Source organism: Echinops telfairi, unplaced genomic scaffold (genome assembly GCF_000313985.2).
Source record: "Echinops telfairi isolate 266 unplaced genomic scaffold, ASM31398v2 ScPeMD7_2;HRSCAF=8, whole genome shotgun sequence".
NCBI classification, from domain to species: Eukaryota; Metazoa; Chordata; class Mammalia; order Afrosoricida; family Tenrecidae; genus Echinops; species Echinops telfairi.
In genome coordinates this window covers 104,103-124,625 of record NW_022103898.1, presented here as the reverse complement: position 1 = coordinate 124,625, position 20,523 = coordinate 104,103, and the positions used below count along the sequence as shown (strand labels likewise).

The following is a 20,523-nucleotide window of genomic DNA, read 5'->3' as shown; positions in this document are numbered from 1 at the left end:
CGAGCGGCCCTGGCCCCGCGCCCAGCCCTGGCCCGGCGTCCCCCGCGCCCCCCGCGCCGCCGCCCCGGGGCCCGAAGCGGAAACTTTACAGCGCCGTCCCCGGCCGCAAGTTCATCGCGGTGAAGGCGCACACCCCGCAGGGCGAGGGCGAGATCCCGCTGCACCGTGGCGAGGCCGTGAAGGGTGAGGGCCGGCGGGGGCGGGGCCGTGCGGCGCCCCCAGGCCAGGGACCTTGCCCTTCGTGGGGCATGAGGAGCACCCCTGGTCACTGCGCAGAGCTGGGCTAGGATGGGTGGTCCCATGGTCCGCGGATGGTTGTGTGCTGGGACCGCGGGTCTGGGGGGAACCCCTGGCCTTCTGGAGGAAGTTCTGTGCCACCAGGGCTCCCTCTGGCTGTGGGGATGCACCAGGGCCAGTGCTAGGGTCTTGCCTTCCGCGTCCTCTATGTCCACCGGAGAGAAGGACACAGCAGTGCTATGAGGACGGATGGGTCTCCCTCAGCATGATGCACGACTCCTGGCAGTGACCAAGTGGGGGGGGGGGCGTGTAACAGTGAGGATGGGGCTCCTCTCAGAGGTGGGTGGAGAGCCGCGTGTGGGGTGGGGCAGGTGCAGGTCCCACCCTCCTTGTCCTCCATCTCCAAGTCTGTCCATCTGCGTCTCTGTCCCCCACATGCTGCCCTGTGCCATTCCCATCTGTTCTCTCCTCTCCTCCCCGTTGGTCCCCAAGCCTTGCTAGGGAGGGGCCCAGAGGATCTGGGGAGAGAGGGAGGGTGGGCCAGAGACCCTGGGGGCCAGCATGCCCTGACCGCCTGCCCGGCTCTGTCCTTCCAGTGCTCAGCATTGGGGAGGGCGGATTCTGGGAGGGGACCGTGAAGGGCCGCACGGGCTGGTTCCCGGCCGACTGCGTGGAAGAGGTGCAGATGAGGCAGTATGACACGCGCCACGGTGAGTGACCAGCCGAGGGCCCCCGCTCAGGGCCCCTATGCCCCCATGGTGGTTGGCCCAGAAGAGACAAGAGACATGTCACACATGCCCTGAAGTGTGTGCAACCCCCATGGCCAGCATTACTTCTGCACATGTATCAACACTTACACACGTGTAAGGAACACCCACACCCCACACAGTGAGGGCACACATGACAAGCCTGCAGAACACGGATGAGCCCACACATGTGTAAGAACGCTGCTGAGTGGGCATACATCCTGTGGCCTAGAGCTGGCCCCCCATACCCCACATGGTCAGTAGGTGCTTGGGCAAGTAAAGGAGCCACAGTGAGAAAGGGGCATCTGTCCAAGGTGGACAGATTGTCCGAGAGGGCAGAGCAGCGAGGCTGGGGCCAGCCAAGGGGAAATGAGGCCAGTGAGGTGCAGAGGGGCTTCAGTGGGAGCCGAGACAGGCAGCATGTGAGGGATGTTCAGGTGATGGTCTGCCCTCGGGTGGGGAAAGGCCTCGGCCCAGTTCCAGGGTGCCTGGTTTTTTGCCAGTGAAGCAGGAAGCTGGTTCTGTTGGATCCTCTAGCCAGAGCGTGCTGTCTGTCTTGGACCCAGCCCTACAGGGGACTTCGGAGTCTTGCAGGCCATTGTTGCCCCCATGAGTTGGTGGGATAAGGGGTCCCTGCCTGAGTGGTTGTCAAGGCACGGGGCCTATATGTGGCATGTGTGCTTGTGTGTGGTGTGTGTCTGCGCTTGTGAATGTGGTATGTCTAGAGCATATGTGCACATGGCACGTGTGTGAGCATGGCAGATTATGTCTGGATGTGTGAGTGAGGGTGGTGTGTTGTATCTGTGTGCGTGTGAGAGAGTGTGACATTATGTCTGGATAGTGTGACCAAGGCACGTTGTGCTAGATGCGTATGAGTATGGATGTGTGTGAGCGTGGCGTGTGGTGTCTGGATTGTGTGAATGAGGGCAGTTTGTTGTGTCTGGATTGTGTGAGTGAGCATGGCATGTTGTGTCTGGATTGTGAGTGAGGGTCGTTTGTTGTGTCTGGATTGTGTGAGTGAGTGTGGCGTGTTGTGTCTGGATTGTATGAGTGAGGGTAGTTTGTTGTGGATTGTGTGAGTGAGGGTAGTTTGTTGTGGATTGTGTGAGTGAGGGTAGTTTGTTGTGTCTGGATAGTGTGAGTGAGGGCAGTTTGTTGTATCTGGATTGTGTGAGTGAGGGCAGTGTGTTGTGTCTGGATTGTGTGAGTGAGTATAGTTTGTTGTGTCTGAATTGTGTGAGTGAGGGCAGTGTGTGGTGTCTGGATTGTGTGAGTGAGCATGGCGTGTGGTGTGTGGATTGTGAGTGAGCATGGCATGTGGTGTCTGGATTGTGTGAGTAAGGGTAGTTGTTGGGTCTGGATTATGTGAGCATGGTGTGTTGGGTCTGGATTGTGTGAGTGAGCGTGGCATGTGGTATCTGGATTGTGTGAGTGAGGGTAGTTTGTTGTGTCTGGATTGTGTGAGTGAGGGCAGTGTGTGGTGTCTGGATTGTGTGAGTGAGGACGGTGTGTGGTGTCTGGATTGTGTGAGTAAGGGTAGTTTGTTGGGTCTGGATTATGTGAGCATGGTGTGTTGGGTCTGGATTGTGTGAGTGAGGGTCGTTTGTTGTGTCTGGATTGTGTGAGTGAGCGTGGTGTCTTGTGTCTGGATCATGTGAGGGAGCATGGCGTGTTGTGTCTGGATTGTGTGAGTGAGGTTAGTTTGTTATGTCTCGATTATTTGAGTGAGTGTAGTTTGTTGTGTCTGGATTGTGTGAATGTGCGTGGCATGTGGTGTCTGGATTGTGTGAGTGAGGGCAGCGTGTTGTGTCTGGATTGTATGACTGAGGGCAGTGTGTTGTGCCTGGATTGTGTGAGTGAGGGTAGTTTGTTGTGTCTGGATTGTGTGAGTGAGCGTGGCATGTTGTGTCTGGATTGTGTAAGTGAGGGCAATGTGTGGTGTCTGAATTGTGTGAGTGAGGGCAGTGTGTGGTGTCTGCATTGTGTAAGTTAGCGTGGCATGTGGTGTCTGGATTGTGTGAGTAAGCGTGGCATGATGTGTGAGTGAGGGCAGTGTGTGGTGTCTGAATTGTATGAGCGTGGCATGTTGCGTCTGGATTGTGTGAGTGAGCATGGCGTGTGGTGTCTGGATTGTGTGAGTAAGCATGTCGTGTTGTGTCTGGATTGTGTGAGTGAGGGCAGTGTGTTGTGTCTGGATTGTGTGAGTGAGGGCAGTGTGTGGTGTCTGGGTTGTGTGAGTGAGGGCAGCATGTGGTGTCTGGGTTGTGTGAGTGAAGGTAGTTTGTTGTGTCTGGGTTGTGTGAGTGAAGGTAGTTTGTTGTGTCTGGATTGTGTGAGTGAGGGCAGTGTGTGGTGTCTGGGTTGTGTGAGTGAGGGCAGCGTGCGGTGTCTGGGTTGTGTGAGTGAAGGTAGTTTGTTGTGTCTGGATTGTGTGAGCGTGGTGTGTAGTGTCTGGATTGTGTGAGTAAGCGTGGCATGATGTGTCTGGATTGTGTGAGTGAGCATGGTGTGTGATGTCTGGATTGTGTGAGTGAGGGTAGTGTGTGGTGTCTGGGTCGTGTGAGTGAGGGCAATGTGTGGTGTCTGAATTGTGTGTGAGGGCAGTGTGGTGTCTGCATTGTGTAAGTGAGCGTGGTGTGTTGCCTGCGGGGCCTTCACCACCAGAGCTCCAGTGGGGGGCCTTGCAATCATGTGATAGAGTGTGGACATGTGGTGCATGCATGCAGGTGCCAGCAGGGCTGTGCACTTTGAGGGACCCTGTGTGGGCCTCATGGAGCCACGGAGGGTGTCCATGCAGAGTTGACCTTTGAGCCGAGCCTTGGCAAGGTGGACTGCAGTCCCAAATGTGTGTGTAGGTGTGGGATGGGATCGGACATAGGTTGCTCTCATGGTGCCGAGTGCCTGGACCCTGCAGGCTTTTTGACAAGAGGTGTCCTGAGCGGTCCTGTGTGGTGAGCCTGTTATTAGTCCATCTTCAGATGGTCACGTACAGGGGGGCCAGATCCTAGGCCTGAGGGGCAGGCCCCTGATCTGGCCTCGTTGGAGGCTCTGGGTCATGTATGCATAGCTGCCACCTGGGCAGGTGGTGTGATGGAGCTTGTGGGTACAGGGAGGGGTGCAGGGGCCAGGCTTTGTGGAGGAGGGAGAGGGGGCAGTAGGCCTGAGGGAGGCTGGGGTTAAGGTGGAGACTGACAGAGCAATGAGGGGCCCAGGGCCAGAGGGCAGAGGGTGCTAACTCAGTGGGGTTGGTGGAGGAGCTGGAGGCCCGGGTGTCCACACCTGGTGGAGCAGCTCTTGGGGTGGGCAGGGGTGTGTTTGGGGGAAGGCCAGGAGCATGGTGCCCTCCTGCCATCCTCAGCAGAGGTCACGGTGAGCATCCTCTGACCTGAGCTGGGGCCAAGTTCTGCCAGAGGACAGTGGGCAGCTCAGGGCAGAAACCTGCTTCCAGTAGGCCTGAGTCCAAACCCTTTGCTTCCAGGACAGGAATGGGGCCAGGGAGGCGCAGGAGCGGCAGGCAGGGGGCTAGGGGAGGGAGTTTGTAGACAGGCCACTTGGCAGGCCACTGTATCTGTGAAGTTGACTGATGGAAAGAGGGAAAGGAGAGGTCACTGGAGGCTGGGAGCAGATGCCTGCTGGTGGCATGGGACGCCACCCTGTCCTCCCGACCTCCTTTCCTTCCTGGGTGTTTGGCTGCCGGCTGCGTGAGGTCAGGCTGGTGTTTTTGCTTCCGCTTCTGTGTGTCTGGTTAAGTGAATGTGTTATGTAATCCATGCCATGGGTTTGGTCAGTAACATTCACAACCATGAACTTTAAAGCTCAAGAGCCTTTCGTGGGCAGGCAGTGACACAGGTCCTCCCACACCTGGGGTGGCACAGAGGGTGGGAATTGGAGGTCTGATGTCAACCCCAGGACCATGGCTGGCCCTGACAGCTCTGGCTGTGGGCTCTGAGTGTGTGTGGCCACCCTGGTGTGCTGGGAAGAAGAGAGAGGTGAGTCCTAGGAGCACACCAGGCTTGGAGGATGGAGGTACCAGGACATGTGGGCCCCACCAGGCTAGCTTCTCACTCCTTGAAGGATACCCTCAGCTCAGGCTTCCTGAGGGTCACAGTTAGATTCCAGAGAAGCCCTCCTCCTGGCATCTGTGCTTCTGGCATTAATAGATGCCTGTGGGATAAGCATTGTACTGCTAACCACAGGTGCTGGGGGTTCAAATCCGCTAGCTTCTCGGGGGAAGAAAGATGGAGTTATCTGCTCCCGTGGAGATTTACAGCCTCAGAAACCTTGAGGAGCTCTGCCCCATCCTGTAGGATCACTCTGAGTCAGAATCAACTCCATGGAAATGGGTTTAGTTTTAGTGGATCCACCCATTTATCCACCTATCCACTCTTGTCTTCTACTGTCCTTTGACTCACCCCCAGTCCTGCTTTCCATCTGCTCATTTATCAACTCATGGACAGATCCTTTTGTCCATACACCTACCTACCCACCCAGTCATCCACCCACCCACCCACCCACCTGTCTCCCTCCAGTCATTCATCTACCCATCCACCCATCTTCCATCCACCCACCTACCCATCCATCCACTAGTCCATCCATCCATACATACACCTACTCTCCCACTCACTTACCTGTCTACCCATCCATCCAGCCATCATCCATCAACCATCCATCCACCCATTCACTCATCCATCCATCCATCCACCTACCCACCCACCTGTCTATCCACCCATCTGCCATCCATCCATCCATTCATCCATCCATACATCCATCCATACATTCATACCCTCCCATTCACGTACGCGTGACCCACCCAGTCATCTATCCACTCATCCATCAATCAATTCATTCATCCATCCATCAACCCACCCACTCATCCATCGCCACCCACCCATCCATTTACCCATCTACTCATTCATCTTCCTTCTATCTATCCATCCATCCATCTGTCTATCCACCCAGTCATCCATCCATCCATCCATCCATCCATCTACCCACCTATCCACCTACCTGCCCACCTGTTTACCCACCCAGTCATTCATTCACCTATTCATCATCTATCCACTAATACATACATACATATATATATACATACACTCACTCCCACTCACCCACTTCTCTACCCATCCAGTCATCCATCTATCAACCATCCACCCACCCATTCACTCACTAATCCATCCATCCATCCACCTATCCATCCACACCCATCCACCCACCCATTCATCCATACACCCATCTACCCACCCATCCATTTTCATCCATCTACGCATTCATCCATCCATCAACCACCCATCCATCCATTCTTCCATACATACATACATACATTCATCCACATGTTTATTTATCCTTTGACCCACCCATTCACACATGTATTGACCTATTCACCAAACCCAGCCACATACTTATCTGCCCATCTCATGTGCCCTTTCTCCACCTACCCATCTGTTTGCTCATCCATTTGTTCCTCTCATCAACATCTTGACTGCCTGCAGACCCAGTGCTTGGCACCAGGACCAGAGACAAAATAAAGTGTGGCCTGTCCCCTCAAGGGGCCCACAGTTATTGGGGAGGTAGGTTTTCAAACACTGTGGGCCCCCCTCAATCTAATTTCCTACTGCCCCAGCCCCTTGGGCTCCTCACTGCCCACTGGCAAATGCCTGCCAAGAATCCTCCCCACTGGCCCTCAGGTGTGTACTAAGGTACCCTTCACACCTTTGTGCTACCCGCCTCCTGTGGCCACCAAACTGTACACAGCCCCTGCACCCTTCTCTGTGTGCGTTTCTTTATCAGCATTTCCTGTCAGCACCTGGTGCCTTCTGGCTTCACTTATTTCTGGTTAGCTTATTCTCTCTCCCAAATAGCTCATCAGCTCCATGAGGAGAGAGATGTGGGTCTCATGTGTGCTGTATTCCCGGAGCCAAAGCAAACTGCTTGGGCCACAGTTGGAGCTCCGCAATGAGCCATGGGATCTGGAGACTGCTCATGAGAGAGGACGAGGGAGATGCTGGGGTCTTGTAGGCTGAGGTGGAACCCCTGGGGCCTCGGGGCTGAGGTGCTGGGGAGCCAGGAGGGGGCTTCACTCCAGTGTTGGGGAAGCAGGAGTGTGGGCTCGGCACTGCAGCTGGTTGAGCTCACAGGCTGGTGGGGACAGGGGATCACCTCGCTGTGACATGTGGTGTCTGAGAGCAAGAGGCCATATTGGGCGGCGTACTGTAGAAGCACTGATGGGCTCCCGCCCCTCTTGGAGCCTAGAGCAAGGATCCTGAGGAGCTGAGGGCAAGGGGATCTGTTGTCATGAGGGGCCCAGGGACGGGCACACACATGAGCATTTGTGCCTGTGGGGACACGGCGTGACACTTGCATATGACTGTGGGCCATGAACCCACAGACACATGCACCCACATGAAGACAGGACTTATACACACAGTGGGTCACTCAGACACATACATGCATACATATGAGCATAGACAGCTCTTACACAGCCATGGGACACATGCTCACATGTATAGCTCTTATACATACAACACAGTCATGGATATAAACATGGGCCATGGACACATGCATGCACACAGAAGTCATGGACATACAGAAGTATCCCTTACACAACTGGGTCAGAGACACATGCACATGCATGGATCATGGACACATACGCAAACATAGTCCGTGCACAACTGGGCTACAGACACATGGATCACAGACACACACACACACACACACACACACACAAAGGCTTTTGTACAGCTGGGTCACAGATACATATACATGCACATAGATGGGTCATGGATACACACAAACATAGTCCTTACACAACTTGGCCACAGACATGCCTGCACACACATGAGTCAGGGACAAACACAGCCCTTACCCAACTGAGTTGTGGATGGGCACATGTGAGCACACCTTTTACCCAGCTGTGTGACACACACATAAGTACAGCCCTAACACAATTGGGTCATAGACACACACAATCATTATACACACAACTGAGTCCTGGATACGTATGAGCACAGCCGTGAGGCAAACACATACATGGTATACATGGATACACATAGACAGTGGGACATGGGTACACATAAAGAAACAACCCTTGTACATACAACTGAATCATGGACACAAACAGCCTTCAAGCAGCTGTATCACAGACACATACATGAGCCTAGGCCTTACACAACTCTGGTTGCAGACACATACATAGCTGTTGCACTCACCACTGCCTTACTTACACAACTTTGGAACACTCAGACACATGAACACAGCCCATGCACACACAACTGTGGGCCAAGGACACAGACACAACCCTCAAAAATGCAGCTGAGGCACGGACACAAACATACACACAGTCTTTACACAGCTATGTCGCGGACAGGCACACATGTACATAGATAGCCCTTCTACCCACATCTGGATACACACAGATAGATACGCACATGCACACATTTGGGCCCTTACACATCTAGCTAGCTGGCGCTGGAATGGGCACATGTGCACACACATGAGCCTTTACACAGCAGGGTCATGCATTGGCAGTTACACATATGTACACATCTGAACATGACCCGTACACACACAGATGGATCATGGACACACACACTCACCCTTTAACACAGCTGGGTCATGAAAACATACATACACAGAACCCTTGCACAGCTGGGCCAGGGACACACAGACACAACTGGGTCACAGCTGGGCACACACATGCAGTCCTTACACAGCTGGGTTATGGACGTGCGCACACTTGAGCACAACCTTTGCATGGCTGAGTCATACATGCACACGTGGGCACAGCCCCTACACATCTAGATCACATGTACACACACGACCACAGCCCTCACACACACAGCTAGGTAATAGACGAGCACACACATGAGCCCAGCCCTCACACGACTGCGACCAAGGTCAGGGGCAGCCATGAGTACACCCAGAGCCCAGGATTCCCACAGGCCTTCTGTCTCCCCCAGCCTTCCTGGGCTCCTGGGCCCAGGTTTTGGGACCCTGTCTGCACACACATGGGTGTGTATGGGCAGACTGGCCTCTGGCACAATGGGGGCAGTTCAGTCCGGTTGCAGGACATGACCCCTCCATCAGCTCCTGAAACTCCCTTCAGAAACTCGAGAGGACCGGACCAAGCGGCTTTTCCGCCACTACACTGTGGGTTCCTACGACAGCCTCACCTCCCACAGGTACTGCGGTCGGGGCAGGGGGGCACACCGGGAATGTGGGGGGCAGGGGCACACTGGAGCTGTGGCAGGGCAGAGTCATGGCCTCACGGCTACTTGGAGGGCAGGCAGCGGCATTGGCTGGCTGTCAGGGAGGGTGGGTATGTATGGTGGTCAGAGGGGTGGGGGTGGGCAGTTTCGTCCCTGGAAGTTGCAGAAAGTTGTGGCCAGCTTCTCGCTCTCCGTGCTCCTCCAGTGATTACGTCATCGAGGACAAGGTGTCTGTGCTGCAGAAACGGGACCATGAGGGCTTTGGCTTTGTGCTCCGTGGGGCTAAAGGTGCTGGGGGGGTTGGGGAAAGGGTGGCGGGGTGGGGTGGGGTGGGGGGGTGCTTATGGATGGGCTCTCCTGACTTTTGCCCCCACCCCTTTTCCTGACTGACCCCCTCAGCGCTCTGCTGGGGTAGTGACTACTGAGTGCAAGTCACCCCATCTTACTGTGGGGAGGGGGGCGGGGAGACATGGGGAAATGCCACTTCACATGAGCCAGGACTCTGGGGCACTGCACTGGGGAGTTCCCCTGCTGGTCTCTGACTAGCTCCCTGTGCCCCACAATCTTCTGTTTTGCCCTGTTAATTCCCTGTGGGAGGTGACTGTGCCGCCCCTTTGCAGCCGAGACCCCCATCGAGGAGTTCACGCCCACGCCTGCCTTCCCTGCGCTGCAGTACCTGGAGTCTGTGGACGTGGAGGGCGTGGCCTGGAGGGCTGGGCTGCGCACGGGGGACTTCCTCATCGAGGTGAAGGCGGGCGCCGTCTGCCCCACCCGGACCAGGACCCGGACCTGGCCCTGACCCCAGGCCTGGCCCTGGCCCTGGCTCCCCCACCTGGTCCTAACCTCAGCCTTTGGCTCCACTGGCCCAGCCCTGACCTTGACCCCGGCCCTGGCCCTAACCCTCACTTGCCCCACCCCCCTGCCCAGCCCCAGCCACCTGACCCCATTCTGACCCCCACTCTGGAGCAGCTGAACAGCCCTGTCACGTGTCCTCAGGTCAACGGAGTGAACGTGGTGAAGGTGGGCCACAAGCAGGTGGTGGCCCTGATCCGCCAGGGAGGGAACCGCCTTGTCATGAAGGTCGTGTCAGTCACCAGGAAGCCTGAGGAGGATGGGGCTCGGCGCCGAGGTGAGGCTCCCAACCCTGACCCCCACCTGACTGCTGTGTCTGAGTCCTGGGCCCCGATTAGGTGGGGGTTGGAGGGGGTTGGAAGGGAATCAGGGCCTGGCGCTGAGGTGAGGCTCCCTCACCCTGAACCCCACCCGACCACTGGCATCTGAGCTCTGGGTCCTGAGGGGAGCTCAGGCTCCCCCACCCTGATTCCTGACTGCTGGTCCTCAGCACCAAGGTGAGGCTTCCCCACCCATGTCAACCACGGCCAGAGTCCTGGGACCCGGGTTGCTGCCCCAACCCCATCCTCTATGGTAGACTGCTGGCCCCTGGTCATTGATCCCTGAACTAGGTCCCCCCCTCCTCAGGTCTCCTTGACTTCTTGGGGCCCTTGCCTGCCTCTCCCGCTCCCCCAGCCCCTGGTGTGGTGGCCGCCCTCCTTCTGACACAGGCAGCAAGCTGCCTGGAGGCCGGGGTTGCCATAGCAACCGTGAGGTTGACGCTGCACTGCCGCCTTATTGTCGGAGGGAAGGGGGAGGCGGCACCTGAAGGGGGAGGAGAAGCCTCTTGTCGCTGCCGCGCCGCCGCCGCTGTCGCCACCACCATCACTGCCGCCGCCGCCACAGCCGCAGCCTGGACCCAGGAGGTGCTGCTGGCCGGCCAAGCCCAGGACCCCAGCTCCGGCTGGCCACCCTGCGTCTCCGGGGAGCAGAGGTGGGGGGGCACCTGGGTCCAGGGCTGCCCAGGGACAGGCAGTGCAGGGCCTGTGAAGAGACCCTCCCCAGCCCCCACTCTATGGCCTCCTGGTGCCTCCTGGTCCGGCCCAGGGAGCTGGCAGGGCAGGTGCCCCCGCTATAGCCAGACGCAGTCATCCCCACGGGGGTCCTCGACTTCCCTTCGGGGGCCCTGGCCCTGGGGCCCCTGAGCTCCTGAGACATGAAGAAGTTTGCATCCAGCCGCAGTCTCAACAAGATCCTCGCGCAGTGCGACTCCTCCTCGCGGGAGTACGAGGAGGTCCAGGCGGTGGAGCGCAAGTGGCACCTGCACCTGGCCACGCCACGCCGCCTGCTGCTGGACAGGAGGCCCAAAGCCTCCCTCTTCTTTGCAGCCCCGCCTCCCCCCAAGAGGGCCCCCAGCACCACATTGACCCTGCGCTCCAAGTCCATGACGGCCGAGCTGGAGGAGCTCGGTGAGTGGTCGGCGGGGCGGTGGTGGGCGGAGATGAAGGGATGGGCAAGGACTGACGGGGGTCCTATGAGTAGGTCAGAGGGCAAATGCATGACCCGCTGCCATGGTGGGCACTTGGCTGTTGGTGGGCTGGGGCTCAGGGACCAGGCAGCACTGGCGCAGGACTGGAATGACCTGGACAGATGTGTTTTGGGACCAGGGCCTGGTCCCCTAGGTTTTTCCTCATATATGTGCATGTGCAATACATGTATGTGTGCATGTATGCCCTTGCATGTGTTCATGTCTGTGTGTCTATAGATGCATGTACAAGTCTACATGTGTGTTTGATGCATGTGTGCCCACACGTGGGCATGCTTATGTGCATGTGTAGGTAGTATGTGCTTGTACCTATCTGTGTTCATGTGTGTGTAGTTGTGTGAATCTACATGCATGTGTGGTATGTATGTGTCCCTACACGTGTGGACATGATTATGTGCGTGTGTGGACAGTGTGTGCTTGTGGGTGCACGTGCGTTGCCTGCTCTGCTCTGATTTACTCCTGCAGCTCACTTGGTTGAGGGAAGGCAGCCCAGGGGAGGAAAGGGTGGGAGCCCCCAGCTCTGTCTGGTGCTCTCTGGGTGACCACTGCATTTGGTTTCACCCTCCCTCTACTCATCAGTCAGGGGCGATGGCTCTGACCTCATAGGGCTGTCGAGAGACCATAGTGTCGTGATGAGAAAAGTCTGAGTGCACCATGGGGGGTGAAGAAGAGGGTGTCAGGCTCTTGATGAGACCTCCTCATGGGTGTGCCCTGACAGGTGACCACCAACAGCCTCATCATGGACATGCCGTCATATGTGTGACTGTGGACAACCTGATCACAGACATGTCCTGACACAGGAGGGGCTTCAACACGTTTGTGGGAAACTTACATTATCATTTAATTCTGTTTTTCTGTGCTCTTTTGAAAGCCTCTCTTGTGTTGACTGCCTCATAGTGAGCATGTCCTGACATATGTGACTTTCCATAACATTGCTGCCTTCTGTAGTGTGAGCCACAGACTCAGCTCTGCCTAGAGCCATTGAAGGAACCCGACTCCCACAGCCATCCCGACTTTGCACGAGAATTGATCCTTGGCTCTGTTCTGGCACAGGCTGAGCATCGCACCTCCTCAGCCCAAAGACATGTTCTTGGTTGAATGCAGAGGACACCACCGCGAGAGCTGGACTGGCAGAGTTGCGAGTTCGTTTAAAGCCCAGGGAGAATAAAATAAGCTAAATACACCCACAGAGCCATGAAGAAAGTGAAGCTCCTGCGCTTCAGAGATGAAGAGGGTCATCCGAACCAGGGAAGCAAGCACGAGGAAGCAGGTGCTTCCACAGTCCTCAAGACCTTTGAACTAGATACAGACCCTAAGGGCTGGGGTTGGGATCTGATGCCTCCATGAACTTAGGAAATAACACCCTGAGCCCATAGGAAGTGAGAAAGCTCAAACCAAGCCCAAGAACTGGAATTAACCTCAAGAGACATGGAATTCACAGAAGAAGGTAAAATAAAGAGTAAAATTAGAAAAATATGAATGAAACAAGATGTTTAAATTATTGGGATTAAAGTAAATTACAACTCATAATTTAAGAACAGAGAGGTAACATTCCCCCCCCCTCAAAAAAAAAAAAGTACAATCAGGTTTTCGAAGGGCTCTAAAGGAACTTTGATTGAAATGGAAACTACAGGCACTAAGATGGAAAGCTCCCTGGGCGGGACAGACAGTAAAGGCAGCTGCTATGCTGAGAATATCTGAACCTGGAAGATCTCAAGAAAAATTTCAAGCCTTGAATTGCAATTTTGAAAGATTCTATAGGAAAAAATATTGAACGCTGCAGGAAGCATCAAGAGAAAATGGAAAGAATGCACAGTCACTGTCCCAGAAAGAACTCGTCGGCACTCCACCATGTCAGGCGGTGGCATGTGAGCAAGAACCAGAGGTGCTGAAGGAAGACGTTCAAACTTCACTGAATGCATTAGTCAAAAGCAACCGTCCAGGAATTGACAGTTGGAATTCAACACTCAAAGAGGTTTGAACTGCTGACGTTTTGGATCACAGCCCAATTTGTAAACACCTTGCCACCAAAGTTCCTCCCTGTTTGAGCAGGAGAATAAAAACAAATCTACTTCTGGATCCATGATAGGTACACTGCAGACTACCAAGAACAATCTGTAAAATCTCCCAGAGAGGAAAGCAAGATGATGTGTAAAGGAACGCGTAATGGGCACTGACAGCTGATCTCTCTTCCGCAATAATAAATTGCAGAAAATGGTGGAACAATACATCCTCAATCTTCTGGTAAAATAGCTTGAAAATAAATTTCCTTCTAGAATTCTATAGCTATTTAAACCCACACATTCAAGAGGGAGACAGAGAAGCTATCCTCTGGCCCAAGTCTGAGGGGGACCAGGGCCAGTTTCAGCGACCTGACTTGTTACATTGAAGGAAGATCCAAAGAGGTCAAGAAACCAGACACAAGCAGACAGCTGGGTTTGACTGGACACCACACCAAGGCCCTGATGGGCAGGTTCCCCGGACTTTCCTGCACAGATGGTCACATAGGCCCATTCAGTTACATGTGCAGAAGGCGCTGTCCTAATTCTGCACAGAGAGACTTGAGGGGCCTGGTGTCCGTGGCCCTGGGACTAGGGATCCTGCCTCTTGGACTGGAAGAGTTACCGTCTGTTCTCAGAGCTGTTTCAGTCTGAAGAGTTGAGACCAGGGTGCAGAAACAGCTCCTCCTTCCCATGTCTCCCCCACCTCGGGCTCCCACCCCTCCTGTACCACTGGCCCCACAGCATGGCTGCTCTTGAGCGCTCCCTAGATTTGTATTTTTGTGGCTCCAATTCAGCGTCATTGTCACCAGCTTTTCTGAGCTTCTGTCCACCCATTGCCCTGTTCAGGGAACTTCTTGAGCAGCCAGTTCCTCTGGAAACATCTTGTGTGGGGATGACCAGGCCAGCCCTGAAGTCTCCTTGGGTACTTGAGGATCAACCCACAGTCCAGCCGTTGTGCGTGTAAAGATGGTTCAGCCTTGTGACTCAGGGTCGAACTGAGGACATGTCCAGGACCCCGCTGTCTGCTGCGGGAGGAGGCTGGGCACCTGGAAAGAACAGACGTGTGAGGCAGGGAAGCAGATGGCAAGGGTGCCACATCCCGGAGGGTGCCATGTGCTGCTCAGAGGATGTAAGGGGAACACTGGGCGTGGATGTGAGCAGAATCTGAATAGGAACTTTGGGGCTGGGGCGGAGAGGAAAGGGTGGGTGGGGATCCTCCTCCTGGGATGAGCAGCAGGTGTCTGCTGCTGAGGGATCCCCTGGCCCCCATGTGCCCATCTGTTGGCCTTGTGCCAAGGACATTGTGGGCCCACAGGGCTTGGTACATGCCCATGCAGGGGATGGCCCCTACTGCTTGCCCAGGTTTACTGAACTCCTGACTGTACTGTGTATCACTTCTTGGGCCCCTTTCCTTTTGTGATGAGAAAGGAAAAGAGCCCATTGGGTGGGGGGCATCACACCAACCATGGGGTCTCCTGATCTGCCTCAGTTGGGGAATCCTTGGCCCCCTTGGTGCAGGTCCCTGCACAGACTCTGGTGATCACCCTGGGCACCTGGCTTTTATAGAGGTTCTCCTTTTCTGAACAGACATTTAAACTAAACTGGAAATGATCTAACTGTGAAGGAATTCTCTGTACGTGTGTGTGCATATGCATGTGTGGACATACATGCACGACTGCCTACACTGTACACGCAGGACATGTATGCATTGCATGAGTGCATGTGCGTGTGTGTGTGTATGTGCGTGTACATGTGTTGTGTGGGCTGCTCCTCTGTGAGCTTTGAGCTGTGACCGATTTGGCATTGTGGAAGCACTGCCGTTTGCAGTTTGATCTGGGAAGAGGTCAGGACACTGGGCTTGGGAGTGCCGATGGAAGTGTGGGCTTGGAGATGGGGCCCGGGTGGGGGGGATAAAGCTGCCTCTTACCCCCTTTGCTCTGTTTCTTAATTCCAAGCCTCAATTCGGAGAAGGAAAGGGGGTGAGTCATCTGCTGTGGGGCCTCAGGGTCCCAGAGCCCAGCTGTGTCTGACCCCATCTTCGGGTGTGCTGGGGACAAGAGATTCAGGCCCTAGAGGTCCAGGCTGCACTCTCCTCTTGGTCGCCTTCTGGAAAAAATGGTGGGGTCATGGTGGAGGGCCGCTTGTAAGCACTGGGTGGATGGCTGGGGTACCTGTGCGGGGCAACAGGATGGGCAGGTTACCAGGGGTCCACCAGCTCACCACAGCTAAGGGCCTTGGGGCGCAGAGCTGAGTTGGGTGGTAAAGGAACTTCCTGGCCTTCAGAAGCTCAGACAGGGGTGAAGGAGTGGTTGTCCCAATGAGGAAAGGCTAGCAGACAGGTGGGCTTCAGATCCACTCTCACCTCACAAACAAGCAGAATCATGATCAGCATCAACAGCCTAGGCTGGTCCCCATGGGTTGGAGGTCAGGCAGCCTCCTCTGGCATCTTGATGGTCCCGACACCAGCTGTTCCTCCTACCGCACTCTGCTTCTCTGCTGGGCTGGATCATTCATTCATTCATTGCTGTGACCACACGGAACTTACCCGCAATACTCACAGTGGTGGGGTTTATTAGGGAAGTAGCAGGTTACAGTTCAGGATCAGGAATGATCAGGATACAGTTCGCAGGTCAGGACAGCTTCTTGGCCATGCCCATCGGCAGGCTGCTTGGCTCTCGGCCCCCTAGGCCTCTTGAACCCCAGCCTCTGCCTAGGCAGGTGCTACAGATCTCTCCATCCCCTCAGAATCCCACCCAGAGAGGGAGGAACCCTGGTAGCAGAGTGATTACAAAGTGGGCTAAGATCCAAAACATCAGCAGATCAAACCACCGGCTGCTCGACTACACCCCCATCTCCAGCCAGTCTTCCAATTGCCAGGGAGGTTCTCATCACAGGGACCTGGGGTGAGAAGGACATGATGCCCCACTCTAATATCTTCTTCTTGGTGGTAATGAGGTACACCCTTTTGCCTCAGAGACAACTTATTTTATGCCTTGCTGGATGGCAATACTGACCAATCCCCTCCTTAGGGCTCCACATACCTATTTACATGGTCCCATGCCCACAAGGCTGCCATGTACCTTATTTTCATTATTAGCAAGCTATCCAATCTCCTTGGTGGGCTGCAAGCACCTTATTTGCTTAACCCCACCCACTGATGGGACTAGAAGCACAGTTGATTAAAGTACCCATCCCACGCCAAGGGCACACAGTGGGCAGCATCTGTTCACTCCACTGCTTCTGTGGTCTCTGGGGACTCCTTTTTCTGGCTAAGTGGCGGTTCTCAACCTATGGGTCGAGACCCCTTTGGGGATCAAACGACTCTTTCACAGGGGTCACCCAATTCATAACAGTCACAAAATTACAGTTATGAAGTAGCAATAGAGAATAATTTTATGGTTGGGGGGGGTCACCACAACATGAGGAACTATATTAAAGGGTCGTGGCATTAGGAAGGTTGAGAACCACTGGACTAGGTCCTCACAAGCCATGCAGGTGACACCAGGTTTGATCTGGAGTGGGTGCAGGGCTTGGCCTCTGCTGACCCCTCTGGTCACAGGACTCTGGTGCACAGGAGCCAGGAGGGTGGCAGATGGGGCCAAAGGTGGCTTAGGTCTCTGGCACCTACTGACCTGGGTCCTGTGTCAGTTCAACCTGCTGCTTTCTCTACCTTGCTGTGGGTGTGGCCACTCAACCTTCTAGATCCCTCACTCTGGGCACTCAGCACTGCTCCCTCCCTCTGGGGTGGCCAGGTCCCTACCCACTCTCACCCTCTGCAGCCCCCGGTGTCCGGGCATGGGGACACCAGGGTTGCTGTGCGTGCATTGCTTGAGTCCCTGTGCTGGAATCTGGGCTCTGTGCAGTGCACATCCCCTCGCGTAGCCCGTAGCCACGTCCCTCTTATGCCCTGCTGTCAGAGGGCACCAGGGCACTGGGGTGCTTGGGTCGGTCAGGGGCTAGCGAGGCTAAGCCGGGCTGGACTTTGTTAAGGCCGCTCAGTGAGCGAGGACTGAGGGGGTACAGCTGATGGCCCTGAGTTGGGGCTGGGAGGAGAGGCCAGAGAGTCTGGACAGCCCCACACTGTGACTGGCCTTGACCCTTGGTGTTGGCACACCCCTGTGGAGTTTGGGATGGGGGTGGCTTGGTGCTGGTGGGACCAGGGGGTGAGGGTCAGTACTGATGCCATAGGATGCTGCCAAACACCGGGTGCTGATCCACAGGCAGAGCCACCTGATTGGACAGAGTAGGGCTCCTGGGGTTGTGAATCTGCGGCCCGAGCCAGGGACAGAGGTAGGCTCCCGAGGTCTGTGCCAGGGACATAGGCAAGGGCCTCTGGGGTCTATGCTGGGGACAGGGGCATGGGACTTTGGGGTCCATGCTGGGGAGACAGGCAAGAGGCCCTGAAGGCCATGCTGGGGACACAGACAGGGGACCTGAGGTCCACGCTGGGGATGCAAGCAGGAGGCCCTGAAGTCTGTGCTGGGGGCAGTAGGGTCTGTGAGCAGGCAACCCCCAGGTCCTTTCTGGGGATGGGGTCAGGGAACTCTGAGGTCCGTGTTGGGAATGTGGGCAGGGGGCCCTGAGGTCCGTGCTGACACAGTGCCCGTTTGGCCATGCAGAGAAGCTGGACGAGATCCTGGCTGCGGCCACAGAACCGACCCTGAGGCCTGACATCTCAGACGCCGACTCACGAGCAGCCACCGTCAAGCAACGGCCCACCAGCCGCAGGATCACGCCGGCCGAGATCAGCGTGAGTGGGCATGGTAGAGAGTTGCTGAGGGGCATAAGGTGGTCCCTTCCCAACCCCTAAGACCCACCCCCACATGGGACCCCTGAACTCTGAGACCTTGTACAACATATGCTGTGGCTGCGTGTCCCCTGGGGTCTTACATAATTACTCTGCAAATACCCAAGCAGCACCTGTGGGGGCTGGAAATCCTAGGCTCAGGAACTGGGGTCCTGCTGGGTCCAGCCCTTTGACCCACTCTGGAGGGGAAGGATCTGCAGCCTCCTCCTGCCCTGGGCACCACAGTGCAGCCAGCTGGACTGATTCCTGGGTTCAGGGTGGCATCTGAGCTCTGCCTCCGAGGAAGGGTGGGTAGGGCTGAGAGAATAGAGGCCCCAGAACCTGCCTGTCACCCTGACCCCACAGTCCTTGTTTGAGCGTCAGGGCCTTCCCGGCCCGGAGAAGCTGCCCGGCTCGCTGCGGAAGGGGCTGCCTCGAACCAAGTCTGTAGGTACGGCCAGGCTGGAGGTGGGAGTGCGGGAGGTGGGGCTGGGGTGGGGCCAGCATGGGTTACGGAATCTGGGTGGGGTCTAGGGCTTGATGACATCCACTCTCACTCTCCGGCTCTCCCTTCCTTGTCACCTGGCCTCCCTCTGTCACTCCCACCCCCATCCTGCCTTCTGAGAGGGATGACCAATTTCCACCCAGCCCCTCTCCTCCCTGGGTACCCACCCAGGCACCCAGTGGGGCTGTGGGGCTTTGGGACATCTATGGGTTCAGTGGCTGGAAGACATCTTGCAGCACCCCAGCCCTGACCCCTGACCCCTCCTGTGGACCCCTCCACGGCTGCCCCCCCAGGACCCCACGGCCCTTTCTCTCCATCTGTGTCTCATTTGCTGGCTGCTCCCTGTTCAGCAAAGTGCACGCTAAGTCTCTGATCCTAAAAATACTTTTCGCTGGAACCCGCCTCCCCCTCGAGCATTGCTCCCTTTCCCTCCGCTCTTCCAGCAGACGCTTCTCAAAAACAGCCCCACCTCCCCCTTGGCCCTGCTGCTGCTGTCCACACCCACACTAGTTTCTCTGCCGGCCTCTGAACCCTGGCCTTGCCCTGGCTCTTGGCTTCTTTCCTCCCAGGGGCTCTGCTCAACTTGGCCCTGAATGCTGGTTTGTTCCCAGCCTCTTCTCACTCGCTACCCACCCCTTACCTGCTCCCTTACCCCACCCCGCACCCTCATCCCCCTGTGGCATGCATGGGCTGCTGATGCCCAGGTAAGTACTGTGAATACCTCAGTTTTACAGATGAGAAAACTGAGGCAGAGGGGTAGCGTGGCCCACCCAATGCCCACAGCACTCCTCCCCAACTTCTGTCCTTTCCGGGACCAGATAAACACTCAGCTCCCACCTGCACTGGGGGTGGGGGTGGGGCGATCTGAGAAGCCCCAGGGCACGGCTCCCACACAGGTGGTACCGGGAGCACAGCCTGTTGATCCCCTCAGGAGAGGCCCAGTGCTGTGGGGCTGACGAGGGCCCTGGCCACCTGGGGGTGCAGGGCTGGGGCCCTGGGTCTGGCTGCATGGGGCAAGTGGGGCCTCCAGAGAGGATGGTGGTGGGGCTCAGGCTTGAGGTCACACGGACAAGAGCCGGTCAGGGTGGCCACCTTCACCCACCCATCATCCTGCTGTCCAGCCTTTCCTGCACCCCAGCTACTGGGCAGCAGTAGTGGAGGGCTTTGTCTCAGCCTCTGGGGAGGAGGGGGTTAGGCTTCAAGTGAAGGAGGTGAGCTGGCTCCTGGCCCTCACTGTGTCCAGCCCTCCCCCCGGTGTTTATGCTCACCTGTCCACTGACACTCTGGATGGGCTCCCCCCTTTGCGAGTCCCACCCCAACCTACCACTAGGGTTTCCCAATTGCCTCTGGTTCCCCCAGCCTTCTCAGCCTGTGGCAGAACCTTCTGCAGTTCTGCCTCCACCCTCGAGCGTCCCACCCCGCCAGGATCTGAGATCCTTTCTGGGTCATCTCCTCAGCGGGACCTCGTCATGGGGACCTTGGCCCGCCAGCCTGGGCCTGAGGCTCAGAGCCGGACACCCCTGCCTAGCTCCGGCTCCCGGCCGGCCTCACGCGCCTCTGGACGCCTCTGTCCGCAGGGGAGGATGAGAAGCTGGCATCGCTGCTGGAGGGACGCTTCCCGCGCAGCACGTCCGTGCAGGACACTGCGCGGGAGGGCCGCGGGAT

General features: G+C 56.4%; 1 protein-coding gene across 1 annotated transcript in view; it reads left to right on the top strand.

Annotated features, from left to right (window-relative positions):
- The window catches only part of SHANK3 (SH3 and multiple ankyrin repeat domains 3), a gene marked incomplete at its 5' end in the record, with an annotated part of 43,041 nt that overhangs the window by 13,298 nt on the left and 9,220 nt on the right, over positions 1-20,523 (top strand). Inside the window, 11 exons of the mRNA XM_045290616.1 lie at positions 5-183; positions 834-947; positions 9,085-9,160; positions 9,393-9,475; positions 9,808-9,932; positions 10,184-10,316; positions 11,407-11,487; positions 15,523-15,546; positions 18,187-18,317; positions 18,720-18,804; positions 20,436-20,516. Of these exons, the coding sequence (XP_045146551.1) occupies positions 5-183; positions 834-947; positions 9,085-9,160; positions 9,393-9,475; positions 9,808-9,932; positions 10,184-10,316; positions 11,407-11,487; positions 15,523-15,546; positions 18,187-18,317; positions 18,720-18,804; positions 20,436-20,516 (1,112 nt within the window). The remainder of the gene's footprint in view (positions 1-4; positions 184-833; positions 948-9,084; positions 9,161-9,392; positions 9,476-9,807; positions 9,933-10,183; positions 10,317-11,406; positions 11,488-15,522; positions 15,547-18,186; positions 18,318-18,719; positions 18,805-20,435; positions 20,517-20,523) is intronic.